The sequence below is a fragment of the Capricornis sumatraensis genome, chromosome 2, assembly GCF_032405125.1.
Source record: "Capricornis sumatraensis isolate serow.1 chromosome 2, serow.2, whole genome shotgun sequence".
NCBI lineage: Eukaryota > Metazoa > Chordata > Mammalia > Artiodactyla > Bovidae > Capricornis > Capricornis sumatraensis.
Window position 1 is genome coordinate 44,968,071 of NC_091070.1, and position 23,824 is coordinate 44,991,894.

General features: G+C 38.6%; 1 protein-coding gene across 2 annotated transcripts; it reads right to left on the reverse strand.

Annotated features, from left to right (window-relative positions):
- Positions 1-1,610: 1,610 nt before the first annotated feature.
- Positions 1,611-22,144, reverse strand: ARPP19 (cAMP regulated phosphoprotein 19). Of its 2 annotated transcripts, XM_068963581.1 has the most exons (4): positions 22,135-22,144; positions 21,836-21,890; positions 9,907-10,029; positions 1,611-5,795 (listed from the first exon to the last, which is right to left on the reverse strand). In XM_068963581.1, exons 2-4 carry the CDS (start codon positions 21,878-21,880, stop codon positions 5,625-5,627), a joined length of 339 nt encoding a protein of 112 aa, XP_068819682.1. In that variant the 5' UTR covers positions 21,881-21,890; positions 22,135-22,144; the 3' UTR covers positions 1,611-5,624. The 2 variants fall into 2 exon arrangements, with proteins under 2 accessions (XP_068819682.1, XP_068819683.1); XM_068963582.1 differs by lacking the exon at positions 22,135-22,144 and having other exon boundaries at positions 21,836-21,978.
- Positions 22,145-23,824: the final 1,680 nt, after the last annotated feature.

Consider the following 23,824-nt stretch of genomic DNA (forward strand, 5'->3'; position numbering starts at 1 on the left):
CTAGACATGACCAAGATGGAGAATCAAGCATAATCTCTCTGCATCCATATCCTTAACCTGGTTTCTCATTTAATTTCCAATACATATTCCAATTCACTTTATCTGTTCAACAAGCATGAGTATGTGTAAGCTGTTTCTAGGTGCTAGGGAGGCAATAATAAATTAAGACTTCCTCCAAGGAAGTTAAATTTGAGTTGAGAATGAAAAAGAGCTAGCCAAACTAGGCACCAGTGCTGTGTTTAATGGAAAAGAAACCCGAATTCAACAGGCAAAAAGATCTTGGGTAGATGATTTAAGAATGAAAGTGAGATGGGCAGGGGGAATGGGCGGGATGCAGCATGCTCACGGAGCAGGAGTGGCACGTTAGGAACTACAGCAGTTGTCCAGGTAGGAAATCCTGGCTCGGGGCATGATGCCAGCAGTGAAGAGCAATCGACAAATTCAGTGTGCAGTTTGGTGGATGTTGGTCACAGCCTCTGAGGAATGAAGGGTAACTTCTAAAGTTGGTTTGAGTACTCCAGTGGGCAAGTGCACAGAGGTGTCATTTACTGAGTTAAAGGCTGGAAGGAAGGATAATGCCACAGAGAAAAATCGTTACCTTCACACGCCATGATCTCCAACCAAAAACTTCCTTATTCAGAGCCACATTTTCCTAGCTCTTTGACTATTCGAAAATAACAGCTCTCTACTTAAAATGCTCTTCTTCCTCCCTTTTCCTCCACCAATGACTATAGCAACCTATCTCTCAAAAGTGCCTCTAAAATTCCCGATTACTACCCATCCCATTTATCCCCTAGACTGAATAATGTATTCCTCTAGACTTCCCAGAACGTTATCTCTACTTCTCTTAAGGAATGTTAATACTTCTACCTGGTATTAACTTTTGGAGAAGGAAATGGCAACCCACTCCAGTATCCTTGCCTGGAGAATCCCACGGACAACAGCCTGGTGGGCTCCAGTCCATGGGGTCGCAGAGTCGGACATGATTGAGCGACTCACACACACACACACACACACATAAAAAAAAAAAAGTTGACCTTTAAACAACAGGGGTTTGAATTGCACAGGACCAGTTCTAGGTGGAATTTTTCACTAAATATGTACTACACTACTACACACACGAGGTTGGTTGAATCCGTGGATGTATAACAACGGATAAGGGGGGCAGAGTGTAAAGTTATATACAAATTTTCAACCAACCCCAGAGTTGGTGGTAAAGTGTGTGTACATACAATTTCTCAGGTTGTCTCCTAAACCTTCCTGACAGTACTGTACTTGAGTGTTTTATACATGAGGTAGAAAAGACTCAATCTGCAAATATTTCATGTTAATCTTAATTACAAAGTCTCTACCAATATAAATTAGACTGCCAGGAACTCATACACCAACATTATTTAAACTGAAACAAAATTTAAGACTATAATAGTCAAATTCTTTCTGAATATCATAGTAGCTGAAATCTAAAGAGATCAACTTCAGAAAATATACCAAAAAACCATGTAACACTTAAATGAGACAAAAACGGCAAATAAAATCAATAGATACTAGGTAGACATTTATTTTTTGTGTATTTTACAAGTTTAATTTTGAAAGGGCTACTTGACAAATTTCAGCATTAACTGCCAACTCTATAGACATGTTCAACAAAAAAAAGGCATTTACTTTTGGCCCTTTTAATACAGGCAAGTGTCCTATTGCATCACAAATAAGAGATGCTGTAAAAGATCTGAGGGCATTATTAAAGAAATTGGATTTTTCTTCCAAATGCTGTTTAGTTGATAAATAACATAATACAAACATAATGGTGTGACCCATCAGTGATTTCCAGAATAAAACCCATAGGCCTACCTACTTTAAAAGGCAGGAACTAGTGAAAGTTATTAAAATCAGCATTTTTATCCTTAGATTATCAATCCCAGAATGAAACTTCTTTGATCCGTTTTACAAGGTGTGGTGTGGTGTGTCAGGGGGAGAAGGGATAAGGTGGGAGAAGGGACATGGGGGAAGGCTGGCAGTGCATGCTGAATTGCAGAATTAGGACAGTGGCTCAAAGCTGTCACTTTCAGATAAGGATAGTGTTTTAGAAAATTCTAAGTGGGTCTACAGTTGCGGTATATTGGGGAGAATATCAAAGGACTGATAATTTATCAAACCTAAATATTTTACTGAATGCCATCAGGGGGCTTAAGAGATAGGCAGGGATGGGAACGGGGGAGAAGTGAAGGAAAATGAGGTGGAAAAGGAAAATGAAAAATGAAGAAATGTGTCTGAATGCTGGGGAAACGTGGAAAGGCCACCAGAGAAACTCTTTGTTGCTACTCAGACATGCCCTTCCTACAGGATACCTGCCCCTGAATCACCGGAGTTTGGGGCACAATTCAAGTAGCACTCACATTTCAGTGTTGATGAGACTTCACTAATTTGGACTGAGAAAGAATACCTGTCTGATTTAGTAAAAAGTATCAATAAACATTTAGAGGTATAGTTGTTACATCAAATAAAACAAGGAACAAATTCCAAGCTAAGTAAGAGCAAATACAGGCCTTGATGAACAGTTAAAACGTTTTTTTTAGGTGAGCAGCACAAGAATATTGAGTAACTTGTAAAGAGACTGCAAACATGCTCCTTCCAGTTCATCAAAACAATCCAACAATTCTTACTATCCCAACATGCCAATAACTAGAACTGTTTTACTCAGATATAGTCTTTAAAAATGAAATGTTTCTAAGAACTGTACTATCAAATAGGAGCTACTGGACATGAAACAGGTAATTTATTTTAGCTGGTTTTCATGAAGTATTTTTCTCCAACTTGTTTATGCCAACATACATTTACAATAAGGACAATGATTTAAATTGGCCATTTCTCAAACCACAATTCTGAAACCATAAAAATGTTTGATGAAGCCCATCTTATTCAAAAATCTTCACTCAAGAAATGGTGAAACAGCCTGCAACTATACCTTCAATAAACTGAGCTAAGAAGCAGAACAGAAATAGAAAAATGTATAACCTCTATCCCAAGCACCAATAATGGAGACTAAGTAATTACTTAAACCTACAAGTCCTACATGACCGCTCTCCTGATGGAAAATCCTGAGATTTCAATCATTGTGACTTTACAGAAGGCAGGCTGGTTTAATGAGGAAACTTACTTTTAATAAAAAGACAACAATATTTTATTTTGGGCACTTACTCAGTATTTCACAGATCCTCAACAAGTTTTGAGGTAGGTTAATATTAGTATTTATTTTACAAACTAAAACTCAGGCAGAGATTACATCACTTATTGCAAACCATAGCAGGAGTCCTACTATAACCAAGAACAACATGGTTTTTCAGATTAATCTGATGTGTGTGAATTTAACAGTGACAGCTTCCAAGTAGTCATTAAAAACAAAACCCAAACCCCACTAGAGATTACAGAAATTCTACTTTGGGTATTTTGTAATTCATAAATCAATCCTATAATGATTATACATGCTTTTGAATAACCTACTTTCTCTCATTACAAATCTATTTATGTATAACTGATCCTTATAATTGAAGAAGGAAATGGCAACCCACTCCAGTACTCTTGCCTGGAAAATCCTATGGACAGAGGAGACTGACAGGCTATATAGTCCATGGGGTCGCAAGAGTTGGACACAACTTAGCGACTAAAACTAAAACCACCAATCCTTATAGTAACAAATTAGCACATTATTGATTTTGTTGTTCTCTTCTTTTGGGGTGGGTGGAGCAGGAAGATAGTCAGCAAGCTTTCCTCAGAGTGCTAGGCAGCCTTTAGGTGCAGGTGCCATGCTCAACGCACCATCTATGGTAATTTGGGATCAAAGGAAAGCAAGTATCTAATGAAGCCAAGATCCAGAAAAGATGCCTGGACTCAAATGGTGGAGGCCCTGCACAAGTCAAAGGAGAAAAAAGCACTATCATCGCAGGCTACAGATCCTCTGCATCATGCTACAACATCACCACTTATGGGAAGAGCTCTTAAAAGACCAGTAGATTTGTCCCAGCAGTCTGTTAATTAAAGTTCTTACTAACTAGACAAACCACACATACAATTAAATTTACATTTTATTAAAATGACATCTATAGAAGCAAAATATCTAAATACATATTATCTGTTCCACCTATCATGTAAATTGCTCTAACTGTCACAAGTCTTAGCTTATTATTACTACTTAAAATTCAGCTCATCCTGACTAGATTCCTCGGCCAATCTTCTCAAATACTTGTTTTATTATAAATTTCCTTTTATTTAAACAACTGTCAGTTAGTAATAATACAGGATTAAGAGTGGTTAACAACTGAGAAATTATAAGGAAAATGTAATTATTGGGTTAGAAAATACAGCATTCAGCAGAGCAAATTTCAAGAGTGAACATACAGACACTTATGTTTCTGAAAAGGCTGAATCGCACAGCCCAACACAATGTGAGTCAAAGAAGCAAAAAAAAGAAGGGAGGGGGCCACAAGAGGCAAAGTATTTTATTCTAGTGTCCCCTAAATTGACTGTGGAAGTAAAAAGTTTCTACATTAAAAAAGTTTATATAAATTATATGAATAGTAGTTTTCATAAAAGTCAAAATGAAACGTTCTGCATAGGACAAAAGATATGCCTAAGCAACATACCATATTTGCACAAGGCCACTGAATGTCATGGGTACTACTAACAAATGAAAAAGCTTAAGTCTATGGCAGACTGAGCAAAGATTTCAGTTTGGTATTCTATAACCCCAAGACTATAAACTACTCTTACTATACAAAAGCTCTAATGACATACAGAGTTTTTTGTAGGAACTCTTGTGCTTCTGGTTGGCACATTATCTACTCTTTAATATGTGAAAGTAATATAGACAGTTGTGAGAGGCTGTGCAAAACTATTGTATTTACAAAAATGGCACAAAAGTGAATTCAACAGTCGATGCACATGCACACTTCATTCACATCTTCAATGACAAAAGGTATTCTGAACACTACAGAACTGAACAAGAACACTAGCTTCAACAGCAGCTGTTAAGCAATAGAGTCACGAAAGTTACACCAGAATGGGCAAATATTGCCCAAGTAAAGTTCTATTGTTAAAGCTGAAACAGATTTAAGGCCATTCACGTTCAAGCACAGGATACAAATCTTTTGGAGCCCCATTTATTTGTGTTTGAAATATGTGACCTTTCTTATAACTTGTGGTCTTAAACTTCTGTTTTACAAAACCCAAAAGGAAAATCCAGAAGAAACCAACAGTAAAGGTTATGTCAAATAAGAATAACATACAAAGCTATAGTTAAGATGAATTAAAGAAAGCCAACATTAACACTGCAAAACTTGTTAGTTACTTGTTGGATCCAGCCCTACACTAGAAGTTAGGTAATATATACAATTATTTTCAAGTAGATTACTTAATGTTGCTCTAACATGTTCTTTTCATCAGTGCACTGTTAAACTAATCAAAACTCTACACATGTATATTCCCTTAAAATAGCAGCACACACTACCGCTACCTGCAAAGCCATCACTCTCAAATGACATAGGGAGTAAAAGGAAATAAAAAGCAGGGGAGTAACATATTAAGGAGGAATAATGGGAATTAGAAGATTCATGCAGTTCAGCTCTTTTTAATCAGCCAGCCAGTTTGCTAGCAACAAGAGATGGTTTCCGTTGAGGAAGGTCCTGTGGAGTGGGAATGTGGTCACCAGTGACCTCTGTCTTATCCGGGGTTGCAGTAGGAAGTTGCTTGTTCTTCATTTTTGCTTTAGCCATGTTGTAATCCCCAGAATCAAAATATTTTTGCTACAAGAGAAAAAAAGAAGAATTCAGACTAGAGTTTAAAAAGTTTTTATGCAATTACACTCATTTAAGATATAAATGTGACTCTATACTGTCAATATAAAACAAGCCTAAAGTTTAGAAAAAAAGCAAACATCAATTACGTGAAATAGTTATGCCTCTACAGTGAATTTTATCTCAAGTCAGTAAGTGAGAAGTCAGGCAAGAATACCTTCTTCAGGCTTACTTACATCATTCTAGTTCCAGTATGGAACCCTCAAGATTAACATCAACTTCCAAATCAATCTATTGGGAGTGAATAGCCCTGGACTTTAGAGTGGGAGGCAAGCCTTTCATTTACTAATGTAAACACCTAGGTTAAATTCCTATTTAAATGATTTTGGGGAAAAACACACACATACTCACTAACTTGTGTTTGGGATGTGCTACCCACCTTCAATCAAGCTTACAATTATGAAAACTATTCACAGATGCTGGTACTCTGGCAACTAAGATGAACTTTTCTGTAAGGATTTAAACCATTTACTTGAATTAAAGCAGTTCACTAAAATTAAAGGTTCAAATATAAATGCTAGGGTAACAGAAGAAATAAACTGAATAGAAATTATCATTTAAAATACACAACCCTATTCTATACCACCATTTTTCACCTAAGCCACTAAGCATAACAATTACCCTTTTTAGTTGGAGAGATGAATAGGTAAACACCATACCCTTTTATCACTAAAACAAATTCTGGACTAAAGATCAACCTTAACATAGATAATCTACATAAACTGGTCTGTTCCAAAGTAAAAACAGGTGAATTTGCCAGGTTCCTACTTTTCACCTATCGTGTTTAGCCTGCCTTTAATGAATGCCTGCTATACTACACAAGGCACTATGTGAATCATGAAAAGAGATACAAAAATGGACAAAAGCCACCTGAATCCACTATTATACTGTCTTAAATACTCAAGATGCTGTGGTTACTCAGAGCCCACAGCATAGGCAAGAAGAATAATCCAGATATGAGATGAGGACCTGGACAAAGGGCGAAGGGGGGAAAATATAAATACTCTTTTTGAGATTTTAGAGATAACTCGGGTGGTAAATGGAGGAAATAGGAAATCACAGCTTAGTTTAAGGTTGTTCAGTGGCCTAAAAAAAGGTCTCATCAGCTGCCTTCCTCCAGGGACTATTCTTTTATAAGCACCTAACGTTAGGCCAAGAGACAAAGAGTAGGAAACTCGGACCAGGAAGATTTGCTGCAGCTTCATTTCTGTATGTTTTAAAATGAGTGTACTGTGGGGGGAGGGGTAAACTGTGAGACTGGGACTGATAATAGTACATACATTACTATAGAGTAGATAACTAACAAATAAGAACCTGCTGTATAGCACAAGGCACTCCACTTAATACTCTGTAATGGCCTAAATGAGAAAAGAATCTAAAAAAACAAAAAGAAAAGTGGATATAGCTATATGTGTAACTCACTTTGCTGTACACATGAAACTAACACAGCATTATAAATCAACAATACTCCAATAAAAATTAAAAATAAAATGAATACATTGAAAAAAAAAAGAATCCCAGAATTTCTGATGTACTATATATTACATTAGTGAGCTACTTCTTAAGTTTAATAGCCTCTAAAAGAGAAAGCAGCCTGCCAAATTTTTGAGAGTCAAAAGCACAAAATGAGAAATTTAACACACAGTGCAAATTTTAGGCAGATTTTCTCCAATGTAGTAAAGTCAGTTTCTAACAATAGCTATTCTAGGTGGCTCAGATGGTAAACCATCTATCTACAAAGTGGGAGACCCAGGTTCAATCCCTGGGTCGGGAGGATCCCTGGAGAAGGAAATGGCAGCCCACTCCAGTACTACTATTGCCTGGAAAATCCCATGGATGGTGTAGCGTGGTAGGCTACAGTCCATGAGGTCACAGAGAGTTGGACAAGACTGAGCGACTCCACTTCTGCTTATAGTAACCAAAGATTCATCATAAGAGACTCTCACTTAACTGATTAGGCTACTTTGCTTGAGATAAAGGAATTAAATTTATGTAATATGGCTAGAAAAAAACTAAAATCAATCAAAGTTTTTCATGTGGGAAAAGAAACAGTTCAAGATGGCAACATCACGTCTTTAACAATCTTTAAATTTTGCTTTTAAGTGGGGAAAAAAAACCCCAACATACTCTGTATCATCTTACTTTTTAAGAGCCTTCTCCCACTTCCAATTTAAGGGCCATACTTACAACCGTATTTATAACTGCACTGGCACGAACGGATCACCTAAGTGACAGTGTTTAACTTTAAGGTCATGTTTCTTAAAACTGGATCCTCAGTTTTGGGGGACCTCATAAACTCCACAAACATAGAAAACATGGGACAGACTGCTGCTTGATATCCCTCACATCTCATATTGTTTAAAAGCCTAAAAATAGGTATCTGAGTAACACGGAGTACATAAAACAGAAAGAAACTTAATATAAATGATATGCAACTGACCTTCTCAAATGAGTGAGAAACTGGTTAAAGATACTAAGACAATCTGCAAGTTTGCCATTACAACAGAAGAAAACTAAAATCATGTGACCAGATATTTTTTGAAAAATAAAAATCTTTTAACATAGTAAGAAATGATATAGTTGAATATAAGATTTGACTTCTCTAAAAGTGCTTATTCACCGACATTTTGGTAAAATACAAAATTTTTCAAGAGCTCCCATCTCAAATTCTACATAATTATTTCTTGATTTAAGTGGCATTTTCTTACTGACAATTATTTACATCTATAACACCAACTCCAAGATACAATGTATATAAATTCTAACTTGAAAATACTTAAAAGTCATAAATAGTTGAAGCTAGAGAAAAATGACAAAGACAACAGCCTGACTGTTGGAAGAAAGCCTGTTGGTATAAGCTGTGCTGAAAATTAGCAAAGGAAAATAGAGCTTCCTAAACACTAATAATCAGTTAAACCCTAAATTCAAATAGTAATTTAACAATCAAAGATTATTATATAATTCATATTAAAACCACATCTGGTGGTATCATTTCAAAATGAGACTTGGCACAAATACATTTTACATAGAATGTAGAACATGTCTCCCATTCTGCTTTTTTCTATGTATCCCTTATATTATGGTCTTTATAATTATACTTTTTAAAATTACAGTTACTAATACAAAGAAATAATTGTTCTAATTTACATTTCATTGATTTTTATCCTGTATAAACACTTTTTTCTGTGTTTTAATAATAATACTTCCTCTGTTAAAATCCTTTATCTAGGGCATCTTAATGTTTTTCTTGTATATTTGAAAAACTATTTTATATGTTACAAACACTATCATTTTTGTAATGATTTTCCCATCAAATTACTTTTCACAGAATAAGGATTTTAATTTTAAATTGTTATAATTCTTCCTTGTCATCCTATTTTTCAAAGCTGTGAATGGCATTCTTTCATGCTATATAAAAATGCCACTCTATATTGTGCCACTTTTAAACTTTTAAAATTTTCTTTTCTTAGAAAGACAATTAGTGTGTGGTATTACTTATATGTAGAATTAAAATAATCAAACTCACAGAAAACAGAGTAGAACAGTGGTTGCCAGTGGATGAATGGTAGGGGAAATGGGGAAATTTAACTATTAATGGGTGCAAACTTTTAATTATAACATGAATAAGTTCCAGGGATCTAAAAAATGGACAACATGGTTCACTCCAGTTAACAATATTGGATTATATACTTGAGAGCAGAGCTTTAATGCTCTCACCGTAACAAGAAGAAAATGGTAATTATGTGAGGTAAAGGATGTGTTAGTTAACCTCACTATGTTAAGTATTTCATGGTATATATATGTATCAAATTATCACACTATACCGTTAACTTACATAATGTTACATATCAATTATAACTCAATAAAGCTAGAAAAAATATTCTCTTGCAATTTGATTTGAGAAAATAATCCACATACAACTAGAGTCAACATGTAAGTGTACACACACATATCTGGTAGTAAGGTACAGAGGTATAAATACAGGCACCCATTTCACAGCCTCTTTCAGCACAGAGTTCACAGGGTGTAAACAGTTGAAGGTTTACATATGAGCACTTACCCCTTTCTGCAATCGTTTCCTTAAAAAATCGGAACCTCCAGGCTTTTGTCCCAGATGAGGATACCTTGCTTTTAATTTTGCTTCTTCAGCTTTCTCTGGACTAGTCACTTTATCTTCCATTTCCTGAAATAATTTTAAATAAATTACTTCTGTATTACAATTCAGTTATTTTAGATAATTCCACCTTTTAAATATCTGGATTCTGACTTTTGTTGTCGAATGCCAAATAACGCAGCATCTGACTAAGAAACCAAGCACAGAGGCTTTAAAAATCTGCCTTGTTTTTCAAATGATCCATGTGATAGTTCTATTATAGCTGTGATGCACCCCACACACTGGATAAAAATACCAAGATAGCTCAGCTCTGAAGTCTTGCTTGCCATTACTTTCCGGTCATGTATAATACATTTATAGTTATTCACCTTCTATGGAATGCAGCAGCTTTCTGCCCATATTTAGAGAACTACCTTAATAATGTTAAAATAAAAAAAATCTTTTTGACCTTGTGTTTATTCAAAATCATGTTTAATTGGCAGCTCTGAGATTTTTTAGTAGAAATTAACAGCAGCTTACTTATCTGATATATTTTCCTTGAATAACTCAATGCATAAGACCCTGTTATTTTTAAAGGAGAGAAACACCATCTGTCAATCCTTAGATTCTATTGACTAATTTCTCCCCATATTTAATGGCAAGCACTGTTCATGCCAAAGATCCTATTCTTTAATGTACTGAAAATATGTTTTCTGTTCAAGGACTATCAATATTTTAAAGACTATTCACTTTTAACACTAGTCGAGATATAGTCTTTCTTCCCAAGAATGATACATTTGTTTTTTGTTTTTGGCCATGCCACACAGCATGTGGGATCTTAGTTCCCCACCAGGGATAGAACCCTCGACCCCTGTGGTGGAACCATGAAGTCTTAACCACTGGACTGTTGGGGCAATCCCCTGAAATGGTATTTTACAAGAAAGCAGTGTTTACCACTTCATGGCAAGTAGTGCAGAAGAAAGAATGAACAAAAATAGCGCTGCCTAGATAGGGGAGGCTGGGCAATGGCAAAGTACACTTTCTAGCTAATGGACTCATTTCTGCCCACTAGCTCAGCAAAATCACACACCTCTGTATATCTTGATTCTTCTAGGCTATTTATGCAGTAAAAAAGCAGAAAAACTATCCATAAATATGCCAAGCCTACTGATATTATAAAGCAGCAAGTAATCATATTAATCTAGGAACTGAAGAAACAACTTCATGTAATCTTTGCATATAACTTCCTTAAAAGTATATTCATGTATGTTTTATAATCAACTTTATAGATGGTCAATATTTTTTTTCACCTGCGACAACTTCCTCATGCATTGTTACCTCTTCTCATTTTTAGTCTTAAGAGGATTTTGAGAATACAGCTGCTGCTGTCAAATATATCCTTTCTCTGGGGCTTCTTTTACGTGTATGCTTCCTTCTGTTTCAAGTGTTCTATTCCCTTGAAGCTGCCACTTCATGCATCTACATGTTTTGATTTTCATTCCTTTTACAGAGGTCACATCATTCATTCACTTGACGTATGTGTGCCCAGCCAGAGACTCAAAATAGTATCAGTGATTCTGCCAGTCATTCTATTCAAAAAGGGTAGCTCAAGTGTGAGATGTGTGATGTAAACCTGCTATTCCTATGAGAGTCTCAATCCCAGACTATGTCTCTTTCTGAGGTAAGCATATCAACATACTGTTTATCATTCTAGTGTTTCAAAACTCAGCCCATACAAAAGGAGTCAACTACCTCAGCTGGCAATTGCTGAAGAACCAGCTGAACCATCTGTTCAAACACTAGACAAAAAAGTGACTATCACTTGACCTGAAAATTGACATGGGGCTATCTTCAATGTGATCATGACTCTACCAGTATTATTTAAGGGTGATTTAAGAAAGCCTTCTTCAGTGATCAATGCAAAAAAATAGAGGAAAAGAACAGAATGGGAAAGACTAGAGATCTCTTCAAGAAAATGAGAGATACCAAGGGAACATTTCATGCAAAGATGGGCTCAATAAAGGACAGAAATTGTATGGACCTAACAGAAGCAGAAGATATTAGGAAGAGGTGCCAAGAATACGCAGAAGAACTATACAAAAAAGATCTTCACGACCCAGATAAACACGATGGTGTGATCACTAACCTAGAACCAGACACCCTGGAATGTGAAGTCAAGTGGGCCTTAGAAAGCATCACTATGAACAAAGCTAGTGGAGGTGATGGAATTCCAGTTGAGCTATTTCAAATCCTGAAAGATGCTGCTCTGAAAGTGCTGCACTTAATATGCCAGCAAATTTTGAAAACTCAGCAGTGGCCACGGGACTGGAAAAGGTCAGTTTTCATTCCAATCCCAAAGAAAGGCAATGCCAAAGAATGCTCAAACTACCACACAATTGCACTCATCTCACACGCTAGTAAAGTAATGCTCAAAATTCTCCAAGCCAGGCTTCAGCAATACGTGAACCGTGAACTTCCTGATGTTCAAGCTGGTTTTAGAAAAGGCGGAGGAACCAGAGATCAAATTGCCAACATCCGCTGGATCATGGAAAAAGCAAGAGAGTTCCAGAAAAACATCTATTTCTGCTTTATTGACTATGCCAAAGCCTTTGACTGTGTGGATCACAATAAACTGTGGAAAATTCTGAGAGATGGGAATACCAGACCACCTGACCTGCCTCTTGAGAAATCTGTATGCAGGTCAGGAAGCAACAGTTAGAATTGGACATGGAACAATGGACTGGTTCCAAATAGAAAAAGGAGTATGTCAAGGCTGTATATTGTCAACCTGCTTATTTAACTTATATGCAGAGTACATCATGAGAAACGCTGGGCTGGAAGAAGCACAAGCTGGAGTCAAGACTGCCGGGAGAAATATCAATAACCTCATATATGGCAGATGCTACCACCCTTATGTCAGAAAGTGAAGAGGAACTAAAAAGCCTCTTGATGAAAGTGAAAGAGGAGAGTGAAAAAGTTGGCTTAAAGCTCAACATTCAGGAAACTAAGATCATGGCATCTGGTCCCATCACTTCATGGGAAATAGATGGGGAAACAGTGGAAACAGTGTTGGACTTTATTTTTGGGGGCTCCAAAATCACTGCAGATGGTGACTGCAGCCATGAAATTAAAAGACGCTTACTCCTTGGGAGAAAAGTTATGACCAACCTAGATAGCATATTCAAAAGCAGAGACATTACTTTGCCGATTAAGGTCTGTCTAGTCAAGGCTATGGTTCTTCCAGTAGTTATGTATGGATGTGAGAGTTGGACTGTGAAGAAGGCTGAGCGCTGAAGAATTGATGGTTTTGAACTGTGGTGTTGCAGAAGACTCTTGAGAGTCCCTTGGACTGCAAGGAGATCCAACCAGTCCATTCTGAAGGAGATCAACCCTGGGATTTCTTTGGAAGGAATGATTCTAAAGCTGAAGCTCCAGTACTTTGGCCACATCATGCAAACAGTTGACTCACTGGAAAAGACTCTGATGCTGGGAGGGATTGGGGGCAGGAGAAGGGGACGACCGAGGATGAGATGGCTGGATGGCATCACTGACTCGATGGACGTGAGTCTGAGTGAACTCCAGGAGTTGGTGATGGACAGGGAGGCCTGGCGTGCTGCGATTCATGGGGTAAAGAGTCAGACACGACTGAGCAACTGAAATGAACTGAACTTAGTTATATGGATTTTTGCCTTATCATTAGATAAGCTGGAAACATTAATTAAGTATAACAGAGTAGTCACCACAGAGGCTTCACTTTGCTATTATGGCCCCAAGGTATTCACAGTGGTTAATTTAGAAGTGGACTTGGGAGGGACCTACTCTAGAGGTCCACTGTACAATGGCTTTTTAAATAGGCTGAAGCTAAATTTGGAAACTGGTTGAAAAGGACTCTAACCTGATTACAGCCTGACCACCTTCAAATTAAAGGATGTTAACAGAATCCTACATTTCCACTAAAACCATCCAGCTTTCTTGGGCCTGGGAAATGAGAGCTCTCCACTTCTTTATCAGTTCTCTGTATCTAAGAAATATTCTTTAACTTTCCCTAGTTTCCAGTGTTTATTCAGGTTTCCCCATTTTATACACACAGGAAAAAAGATGTACACAATATGCCATTTTATCTGGCATTCCCTTATTTTAATAAGAATACATTTATGCATATATTTATATATAATATCCAATTAAATGAAACAGCTCAATTAAGTCGAAACAGTTTACTACTGAAAAATACTTTGGGCAAAATAGCACCTACAGCTCAAAATATTTAGATTTACAATAAATCTGTAATGTGTCCTAGAAAAACAAAGCAATTCTTGAACTTTCTTTCCCAACACACAGCACAATGGAAAGTACCTGCTAGCTGCAACTTTGTGGTTGGATTCAAAATTTCAGCTACATTTAATACCAAGAAGGTGCAAGATGTGACCAAAGTTACATTTTTAAAATGTAGTCAATACCAATCAAAACATCTACAATACTTTTAAAGGATCATACAGAAACATTCTTAAACCTTTGGCAGATGTAGACAGTTTCAGGGCTTATTAATAAGCAATTTCAAATGCTTGGATGTTCACCAATGTTTTGACATAGGTCCAGACTTGCTTGTGGAGAATTAATAACACACCTGGTAGTGGACTGTATCCATGGACACTGAGCCCACACTTACCCTTCTCTAAACACTCTTCTGAATCACAACAGAAGCCTGAAAGCACATTTCCCAGACTGAATTCCTTTAAGAGTCTGTCAGTGGCACCTATATCAGATTAAAAGGCATTTTCTTCCTGGTGATGCCACACACATGCAGACAGCAGCAGCTCCTGTGTGTTTTGCAGAAGGGCATTAAGCTCACGATCAGGGGCTATGGTAGCTGCTACATGAGATGGGGGCTCAAGGACACTGGGTTTGGAATACTGCTCACTCTCGCAGGGTCAAAAGTTTTTTTAATTCCTCACTTCTGGAAACATCATTTTCCCTCTTTTGCAACTCTAACCTTGTAACCTAATCCCCTAAACAATATCCCTTTCTGTTTGATATACCCTCAGTGATTTCTGTTCTCCAGAGGAGGACACCAACTGATAAAAAAATCAGGTAAAATGAGCAATTTATTGAAATATCTCCTACAAAGTATTTGCGTAATATAAAAGACAGGAAATAATGCAAAGTATAGAAGAACTGGACATGGAACAACAGACTGGTTCCGAATCGGAAAAGGAGTACATCAAGGCCGTACATTGTCACCCTGCTTATTTAACTTATAAGCAGAGTACATCATGAGAAACGCCGGGCTGGAAGAAGCCCAAGCTGGAATCAAGATTGCTGGGAGAAATATCAATAACCTCAGCTACGCAGATGCCACCACCCTTATGGCAGAAAGTGAAGAGGAATTAAAAAGCCTCTTGATGAACATGAAAGAGGAGAGTGAAAAAGTTGGCTTAAAGCTCAACATTCAGGAAACTAAGATCATGGCATCTGGTCCCATGACTTCATGGGAAATAGATGGGGAAACAGTGGAAACAGTGTCGGACTTTATTTTTTTGGGCTCCAAAATCACTGCAGATGGTAACTGTAGCCATGAAATTAAAAGACACTCACTCCTTGGAAGAAAAGTTATGATCAATCTAGACAGCATATTGAAAAGCAGAGACATTACTTTGCCAACAAAGGTCCATCTAGTCAAGGCTATGGTTCTTCCAGTGGTCATGTATGGATGTGAGAGTTGGACTGTAAAGAAAGCTGAGCGCCGAAGAGTTGATGTTTTTGAACTGTGGTGTTGGAGAAGACTCTTGAGAGTCCCTTGGACTGCAAGGAGATCCAACCAGTCCATTCTGAAGGAGATCAGCCCTGGGTGTACTTTGGAAGGAATGATGCTAAAGCTGGAACTCCAGTACTGTGGCCACCTTATGCAAAGAGTTGACTCATTGGAAAAGACTCTGATGCTGGGAGGGATTGGGGGCAGGAGGAGAAGGGGACGACCGAGGATGAGATGGCTGGATGGCATCACTGACTCGATGGACATGAGTCTGAGTGAACTCTGGGAGTTGGTGATGGACAGGGAGGCCTGGCGTGCTGTGATTCATGGGGTTGCAAAGAGTCAGAGACGACTGAGCAACTGAACTGAAGTGAACTGACAGAAGTATGTATGTAAATTGCCAATTATACCAAGTATGTATGGTAAACTGGCAAGTTAATTTAAGGCAATAAAACTGTTGTATAACTTTTGCTAGAACTATTACCAAAAAAAAAAAAAAAAGTCGCCTTGCCTCCAGGATGGTCATGGCAGGGCTGTGGGTGACGGGGGTGTACACAGGGGTAACAGGGAGAAGTGACCTGACAGCCTAGTCCAGATGCCTGACTCTGATTCCTATGAAACTCCATCAACATCTGGAGCCTGGAGATGTCTGATGGGAATACTTCACTTCACAGCGATTTAAAATAAAAAAGCTGTAACAGAAATTAAAAGAATTAGGGCAATTTATCCTTACAATCATATTAAAAAACACAAAAGACACAAAATTTGGTGTGACTGCATTTCTAGACATCCTTCAAAGGAATTCTTGAGCATTTATTCCAGCTAGAATGAAAATACATCCTTCAAAAATTTTGAGATAAACAAGGAAATAGCAAACAAACTGGTATATATGCATATATACTGAGTCAGTTTTCTAATTTTCTCTAGCTTTATTGAGAAATAATTAACAGATTCATTTTTCTGATTTTAAGATCTTAATATGTGAGGCTAAAAAAGGTCAGAGTAAAAATATATATGTTTTTAAAGTATTCTGTTTCTGTCTCATTCAGAAAAAGATTTATGATACTAATTTTACAATTTGTTTAGTTAAGGATGCTTGATAAAATTTCAGGGGGAATAAATTTAATAACAGAACTAAAGTATAAAACTTCCAAATTAACAGTGGGGTAAAATGGAAGAAGAAAATCAATCAATTGAAAAAAAGAGGGGAGAACAAGAAAGGAGAAAAAAGACCAAAAAGCTTTATTAGGGATACAGAGGATCTAATGTTCATGCCTCTAATTTCAAAAAAGCATCAAAATATATAAATCAGTCAGATGATAGGGAGCAAATGACAAGACTATCAGCATAGGAGATTTCAACACCTCTTCCTCATACAGACAGGTAAGAAAGACAAAGTAGTCAAGGTACAGACCACAATCTGACTACAATTCAGAAGTTAAAAGTCAATTATTTCAAAATTATTTCACTGTCATTTGGAAACTAAAATACATTACTAAATAATTCATGGTTTAAAAAGGAATCATCGGAATAAAACAAATACTTGGAGCTCACTGATAATAAAAATTCTACACATACCAAAGTTGCAAAACACAAGTGTCTAAGGACTTAAAACTAAAACTCAATGAGCTAGGTCTAACTTAAGAAGTTAAGACAAAGAACAGAACCCAAAGAAAACAGGAGAAAATAAAAAACAGAAATTAATGAAATACAGATACAACAAAAAGAATCAACAGAGAGGAAATGACAAACTTAACCAAGAATAAAGTATTCTTAAAAATTCAAATCTGGTTTCAAAACTTTACTCTCCAGGAAGCCTTTGTCCTTCACAGAAATTTTACTACTCTAAAGAAACATGCTAGAATGAGTGACTGCATTTAGCTAAGTAGTTTCCATATGCTGATCATAGCTTTGGGGGGAGGGGCAGAAGAAGCATCATTAGAATTTTGAAACTTCCATTCTAACCTATGAACTAGGAAGGAGAAATCCAGGATATCGCAACAGATAAATGCTTATGATGTACAAAAAACCAAAAATTTAAGAACAATATTTTAAATGATTGATAGTCTCTTGACAAGTAACATATGGCCCCAAATAACCCTTGTTATACACTCTACAACTCGCACAGGGCCTAACGTTTACTAATGTGAGGCATTTACATTTTTGTGAACTACTCCACTGAAATACTTTAGCTATCCTTTCTATAAGTAGCAGGGACATAAGGTATGAACACACAAACATATGTATACACAAACATATATTCAAATAATTAAGGATTAGTTTATAGTCTGTCATGGAACTGACAGCACGTTTGAATGATTATTACCACTCTTTGGCCCTGAGCAGAGAAGTTACACAGCAACATCAGCAAATAAAAATCTGACCACTTTGAACAAATTCTCTATCTGCTCAACAGTATGTTCACTGATGCACTGATTAATGAAAGCCAACAAATCCTTTGGTATACTGTCAGGAAGGTACTAATACTCTTATCGACCTCTAAGGAAAAACTCTGTAGTTCTACCAAGTCCTTGCTGCTTGCCCAATGCCTGGCATTTAATGCATGCCCAATAAAAGTCTACTGAATGAACAAATACAATATATTCCAAATGGTTTTTAGAAGTTAAGAAACTTTTCAAAACTTTTCTGAGATTTACCTCTAGACTGCTAAGAATCAATGGCTGCACACAAACAGGAGTAGCAGGTTGTGCTCCTGAATGTATCTTGAGCCTTTTGCTTACCGAAGGTACTGTCAAAAACAGTCTCAGAAAATGCCAATATTAACCAGTTTTTTGAAAAACTTGGAAAATGGGAAGGCAATTTATATTCACTCTTTAGTGATGACATAATGAAATAATTTAAACAATATTTCTCTTCCTCTTTCACCACTCACAAAAGCACCACACATGCCTTTTATTTTTTTATTTTAGCCACACTGCTCAACATGCAGGATGATTCCTGGACCAGGGATTGAACCTGGGCCTCTACTGTGAAAGCTCGGAATCCTAACCACTAATCCACCAGGGAACTCCCTGGTTTTCTTTGCAATTAACAATAATCTTTTTTTTTTTTGGCAAGTGGAATCTTAGTTCCCTAACTAGGGATCAAACCCATGCCCCCTGCATTGGAAGCAGGCAGTCTTAATCACTGGACTGCCAGGAAAGTCGACCAGCATACCTTTTAACCTACTAAGAACATGATGAACATTATAATAGAAACTGTTTTCTAGAGAATCTGCTACTAAGATCTTCTTTTAAAAAATTAAAAGCCACTATATGTGTGGATGCTAAGTCACTCCAGTTGTCTCAGACTCTGTGCAAGCCTATTAACTGGAGCCTGCCAGGCTCCTCTGTCCATGGGATTCTTCAGGCAACAATACTGGAGTGGGTTGTCATGCTCTGATCCTGTGGATCTTTCCAACCCAGGGATCAAACCCTCATCTCTTAGGTCTCCTGCAGTGGCAGGTGGGTTCTTTACCACTAGAGCCACCTGGGAAGCCCTAAAAGCCACTATATATATATACACACACACACATATATATACAGATGTATGAAAATATATATATATAAAAATTCCTCTACTTTCATTCAGATTTAACTGGGTCTAAGGTTTTTTATATTACCATGGTCTAGCCTCTCTTTTTTCTAACTGCAGTACTAGCAGTGCCACTTGTATAGGCACAGTGCTTTGACAATGTGTTCAACCAGAAAGTGTGGAGAAAAATTCATTTAACCAACATTTTCAGAACAATGCCATATGCTATGCTAGGGGCCATGGGAGAAAAGATAAATAAAGGAGGGGCCCAAGCTTAACATGCTCACTACAGAATTACATGTTTTAAATCTCCACATCCCCCTTCTTACCCCCAGGATCAGACTGCATGCCTGTCTCAGCTTAATGTTACTCAAAGTGGATGACTGATGGAACCACGAGGTCTCTGCTAGTATGTTTTGTTTTCACGTCACTGATAATCTGAAGAACAATATAAGCATATTCTAGGGTATCTGAATTGCCATCTTACATTTAAGCACCTCTGTGGTACTTCTTTGTCAGAGCTTTCATTTACTACTCCATTTGTCCAGAATAATGAAAAAAGAACAGAGCTAAATTTAAAATGTAAATGAGGTACCTACGACTACACAGCCTACTCTTACAAAAGGAGAATTGAGGGATCTTTTGGTCCAGGGGAGTGTTAACCTGCCAAACTCAAAAATCTCCTGCATTTTAACAACTGCTACCATATTCTCAATATATTAGAAATTCAGTTTCAGCAAAAAAACATGCCACACTGAATCAATAATTCAGATTAGATAGTGACTCCATGCCAGGCTCATCTCTTCATTTTAATTTTTCAGAGGCAATAGGCTAACGTACCATAAAACTATAAAAATATTTTAGCTGACTTACTCTGGCTTTAATTGAAAGGTCAATTGGGTACACAGACAATAATCTAATTTTTTTTAGGTCATCTAACTATTCTTCCAAAGAGAAGAAACAGGTGATTTGGCCCACAGGAGCAGAGAAGTGACTCTGCACATTCTCCTCCTGTTTAGGGACGGGACCCATGCTACAGGCACTTAACATCTACAGCCAAACCTTAATTCAAGAAGGGACATTATTATATTATTAACTCACACTGGAGTTAGTGACAACAGTCCTAAAACAGAGGACCTGAATTAAAATTTTAATGTAGATACAATAAGAAAACATTCAGGATAGGCTGTCCCAAGTGAAAACATTTACAACGCAGAAATCAACACTCCAGGCTTTAAGAACATACTAGCAAATCTCATAAAGGAAAATTACATAGCACATTACTATACATTAGCAGTTGAAACTGGGGTTGATTTAGTGTTTAAGACAAGACAGCAGGGATATGGCTTGACCATTTTATTTGGATTCCTAAATCCTAAAGAAATAATGAACAACATGATAAATGATTGCAATCTTTATAGATACATATATATATTATATATATACTTCTCTTTACTTTCTCCCAAGTTCAATTTTTATCAAAGTGTGAAAAATACCCAACAAACTTTTCATTGGACTATTCTCGAATAATGTAGTGACTTGCCTATTATTTACACTGTCTCTTTTTTTCTCCAGTTACTTTACAAGTAATATCATAACAAAACCATCCAATTCAGGAAAAGTTAATATGGTAAAGAACATATGGAATGGGTATAGAACACTAATCAAATTTCCAGCCTGATTAGGGACATGGCTGTAACCTTCAGCAGAAGTCCTTACAAAATCCAAGTATTAGACCAAATCCTATTTATGATAATGCCCTCTGAAACTCTAAATAATTACGGTGGAAGAAGCAAGCACCAGCCTACAAAAATATAAAGCCTTTATGTTCGTAATTTGAATCACACAGATCCGTAGCACATTTCTCTACACCAGCAAGATATTACAAGTGAATTTACAAAATATCCCCATGTTTCCACACCAAAAAAGCGATCAACTAAATTGGTTAAAAAGAAAAAAATAAATTCCAATTTTTAGTCATATGCGAATCCCACTGGCTCACATTTCTAAGCACACGTTGCGCCAAAGCACTAAGTTACCCAGAGCACTTAAGCCTCTCAACAACAGTATCAAGCAAGGACTTACTATTACTTTACAGATGCAAGAGTTCAGCAACTGACCAAGGTTACATGGCCAACGATGACTGGATCTGAAATTCCAACCTAGGTCTAAGTCACCGCCCAAACAGGAGATACGCCTTTGAAGTGAAGAGCACGCAGACAATACAAGTAGCTGAAGTTAGTTATTCCAGGGAAAAACAAAGGTTCCTAGGTCAGCAGCCCATGGGAAACCTTACGCTCCACGTACAAGGTTCAAGGCTCTAATGAAAAGATGAGTGGTTAAGAAAACCCCGAGATACCGAGGCGTTAAAAGGCACATTTCAAAAGCGGAGAATACTCAATTCGGCACCAGGCCGGCGCTAACTACCCGAGCTCCCGCGGCCCGCCGACCAGGGAGTGACGGGCCTGCCCAGGGAGGAGGGGCGGCACAGCCGCTCTGCACCGGCGCCGGGCTGGCTTCGGCCGCGCCCCTCGGCTCCAGGCAGGGCCAGGCCGCCGCCAGGCCGGGTTCCGGCAGCGACGGCTCCCTGGCCCGCTACGCGCGCACACTCACCTTCTGCTCCTCCGCGGAGGCTGCCTCGGGGAGTTCCGCAGACATACTGCTCCCTCTACGGACGAGAGGCCGAGAAGAGAAGCGATTACCGGGTGGCCGAGGCCGCCCGACCACCGCGCCGTCGCAGGCCCGGCCGCTCCCGCCTCCCGCCAGCTCCCCGAGCGCCCGCCCGGGCCGCCTCCGCCCCCGAAAATGGCCGCCGCCTTATGACGACACGCAGGCCCGGCGCGCACGGCGGGCGGCCACCACTGCGGCCCGCCGCCGCCCCGCCGTTTTTCCCGCGCCGCGCCCTCGCCTACCTTACTCCGCTTCTCCAGTTCTGCGACGCCCAAGCACTTCCTTCTTGCCTTCAAAGGTCGCGGCTCGCGCCTAACCTCACATCCGTCTGCCTAATGCTTCCTGGGAACTGTAGTTTAAACGTGTAACCGCCTCTCCCCGCCCCGCCTGCCTATTCTGGTCCCTTCCTTCAGATCCACTGCTACTGCTACTGCTAAATCGCTTCAGCCTTGTCCGACTCTGTGCGACCCCATAGACGGAAGCCCACCAGGCTCCCCTGTCCCTGGGATTCTCCAGGCAAGAAAACTGGAATGGGTTGCCATGTCCTTCTCCAAGGCATAAAAGTGAAAAGTGAAAGGGAAGTCGCTTAGTTGTGTCCAACTCTTAGCGAACCCATGGACTACAGCCTACCAGGCTCCTCCATCCATGGGATTTTCCAGGCAAGAGTACTGGAGTGGGGTGCCATTGCCTTCTCGTCCTTTGGATCCAAGAACCTGTCTATTTCCACTTCCCCAGACTCGCTGAGTCCTGGATTCTTCCTACCTCATTGCGCTGTGCCCACAAAGAATTTCGGGCGCCCCAAAGCTCTGTGTTTCACAAGTCTTTCCCCACTCTACCTTGCCTCAGTTCGGTTCAGTCGCTCAGTCCTTTCTGCCTGTTTGCAACCCCATGGACTGCAGCACGCTAGGCCTCCCTATCCATCACCAACTCCTGAAGTTTACCCAAACTCATGTCCATCGAGTCGGTGATGCCATCCAACCATCTCATCCTCTGTGGTCCCCTTCTCCTCCCGCCTTCAATTCTTCCCAGTTTCAGGGTTTTTTCAAATGAGTCAGTTCTTTGCATCAAGTGGCCAAAGTATTGGAATTTCAGCTTCAACATCAATCCTTCCAATGAATATTCAGGACTGATTTCCTTTAGGATGGACTGGTTGGATCTCCTTGCAGGCCAAAGGACTCTCAAGAGTCTTCTCCAACACCACAGTTCAAAAGCATCAATTCTTTGCTGCTCAGCTTTCTATAAGTCCAACTCTCACATCCATACATGACTACTGGAAACCATAGCCTTGACTAGATGGACCTTTGTTAGCAAGGTAATGTCTCTGATTTTTAATATGCTGTCTAGGTTGGTTATAACTTTTCTTTCAAGGAGTAAGTGCCTTTTTATTTCATGGCTGCAGTCACCATCTGCAGTGATTTTGGAGCCCCCCAAAATAAAGTTTCTCACTGCTTCCCGTCTATTTGCCATGAAGTGATGGAACTGGATGCCATGATCTTAGTTTTCTGAATGTTGTTTCAACCAACTTTTTCGCTCTCCTCATTCATTTTCATCAAGAGGCTCTTTAGTTCCTCTTCACTTTCTGCCATAAGGGTGGTTATTGATATTTCTCCCAGCAATCTTGATTCCAGCTTGTTGCTTCATCCAGCCCAGCGTTTCTCATGATGTACTCTGCATATAGGTTAAAAAAGTAGGGTGACAATATACAGCCTTGATGTACTCCTTTCCTGATTTGGAACCAGTCTGTTCCATGTCTAGTTCTAACTATTGCTTCCTGACCTGCATACACATTTTTTAAGAGGCAGGTCAGGTGGTCTGGTATTTCCATCTCTTTAAGAATTTTCCAAAGTTTGTGGTGATCTACACAATCAAAGGCTTTGGCATAGTCAATAAAGCAGAAATAGATGTTTTTCTGGAACTCTCTTGCATTTTCCA

What these genes read in the sequence shown, in the direction of transcription:
- ARPP19 (XM_068963581.1), bottom strand. Translation starts at nt 21,880, where the DNA reads ATGTCTGCGGAACTCCCCGAGGCAGCCTCCGCGGAGGAGCAGAAG. An exon ending in CCTCCGCGGAGGAGCAGAAG is followed by an intron (nt 10,030 to 21,835) that starts GTGAGTGTGCGC and finishes AAATTATTTCAG; the next exon opens with GAAATGGAAGATAAAGTGAC. An exon ending in GGAAACGATTGCAGAAAGGG is followed by an intron (nt 5,796 to 9,906) that starts GTAAGTGCTCAT and finishes TTTCTCTTGTAG; the next exon opens with CAAAAATATTTTGATTCTGG.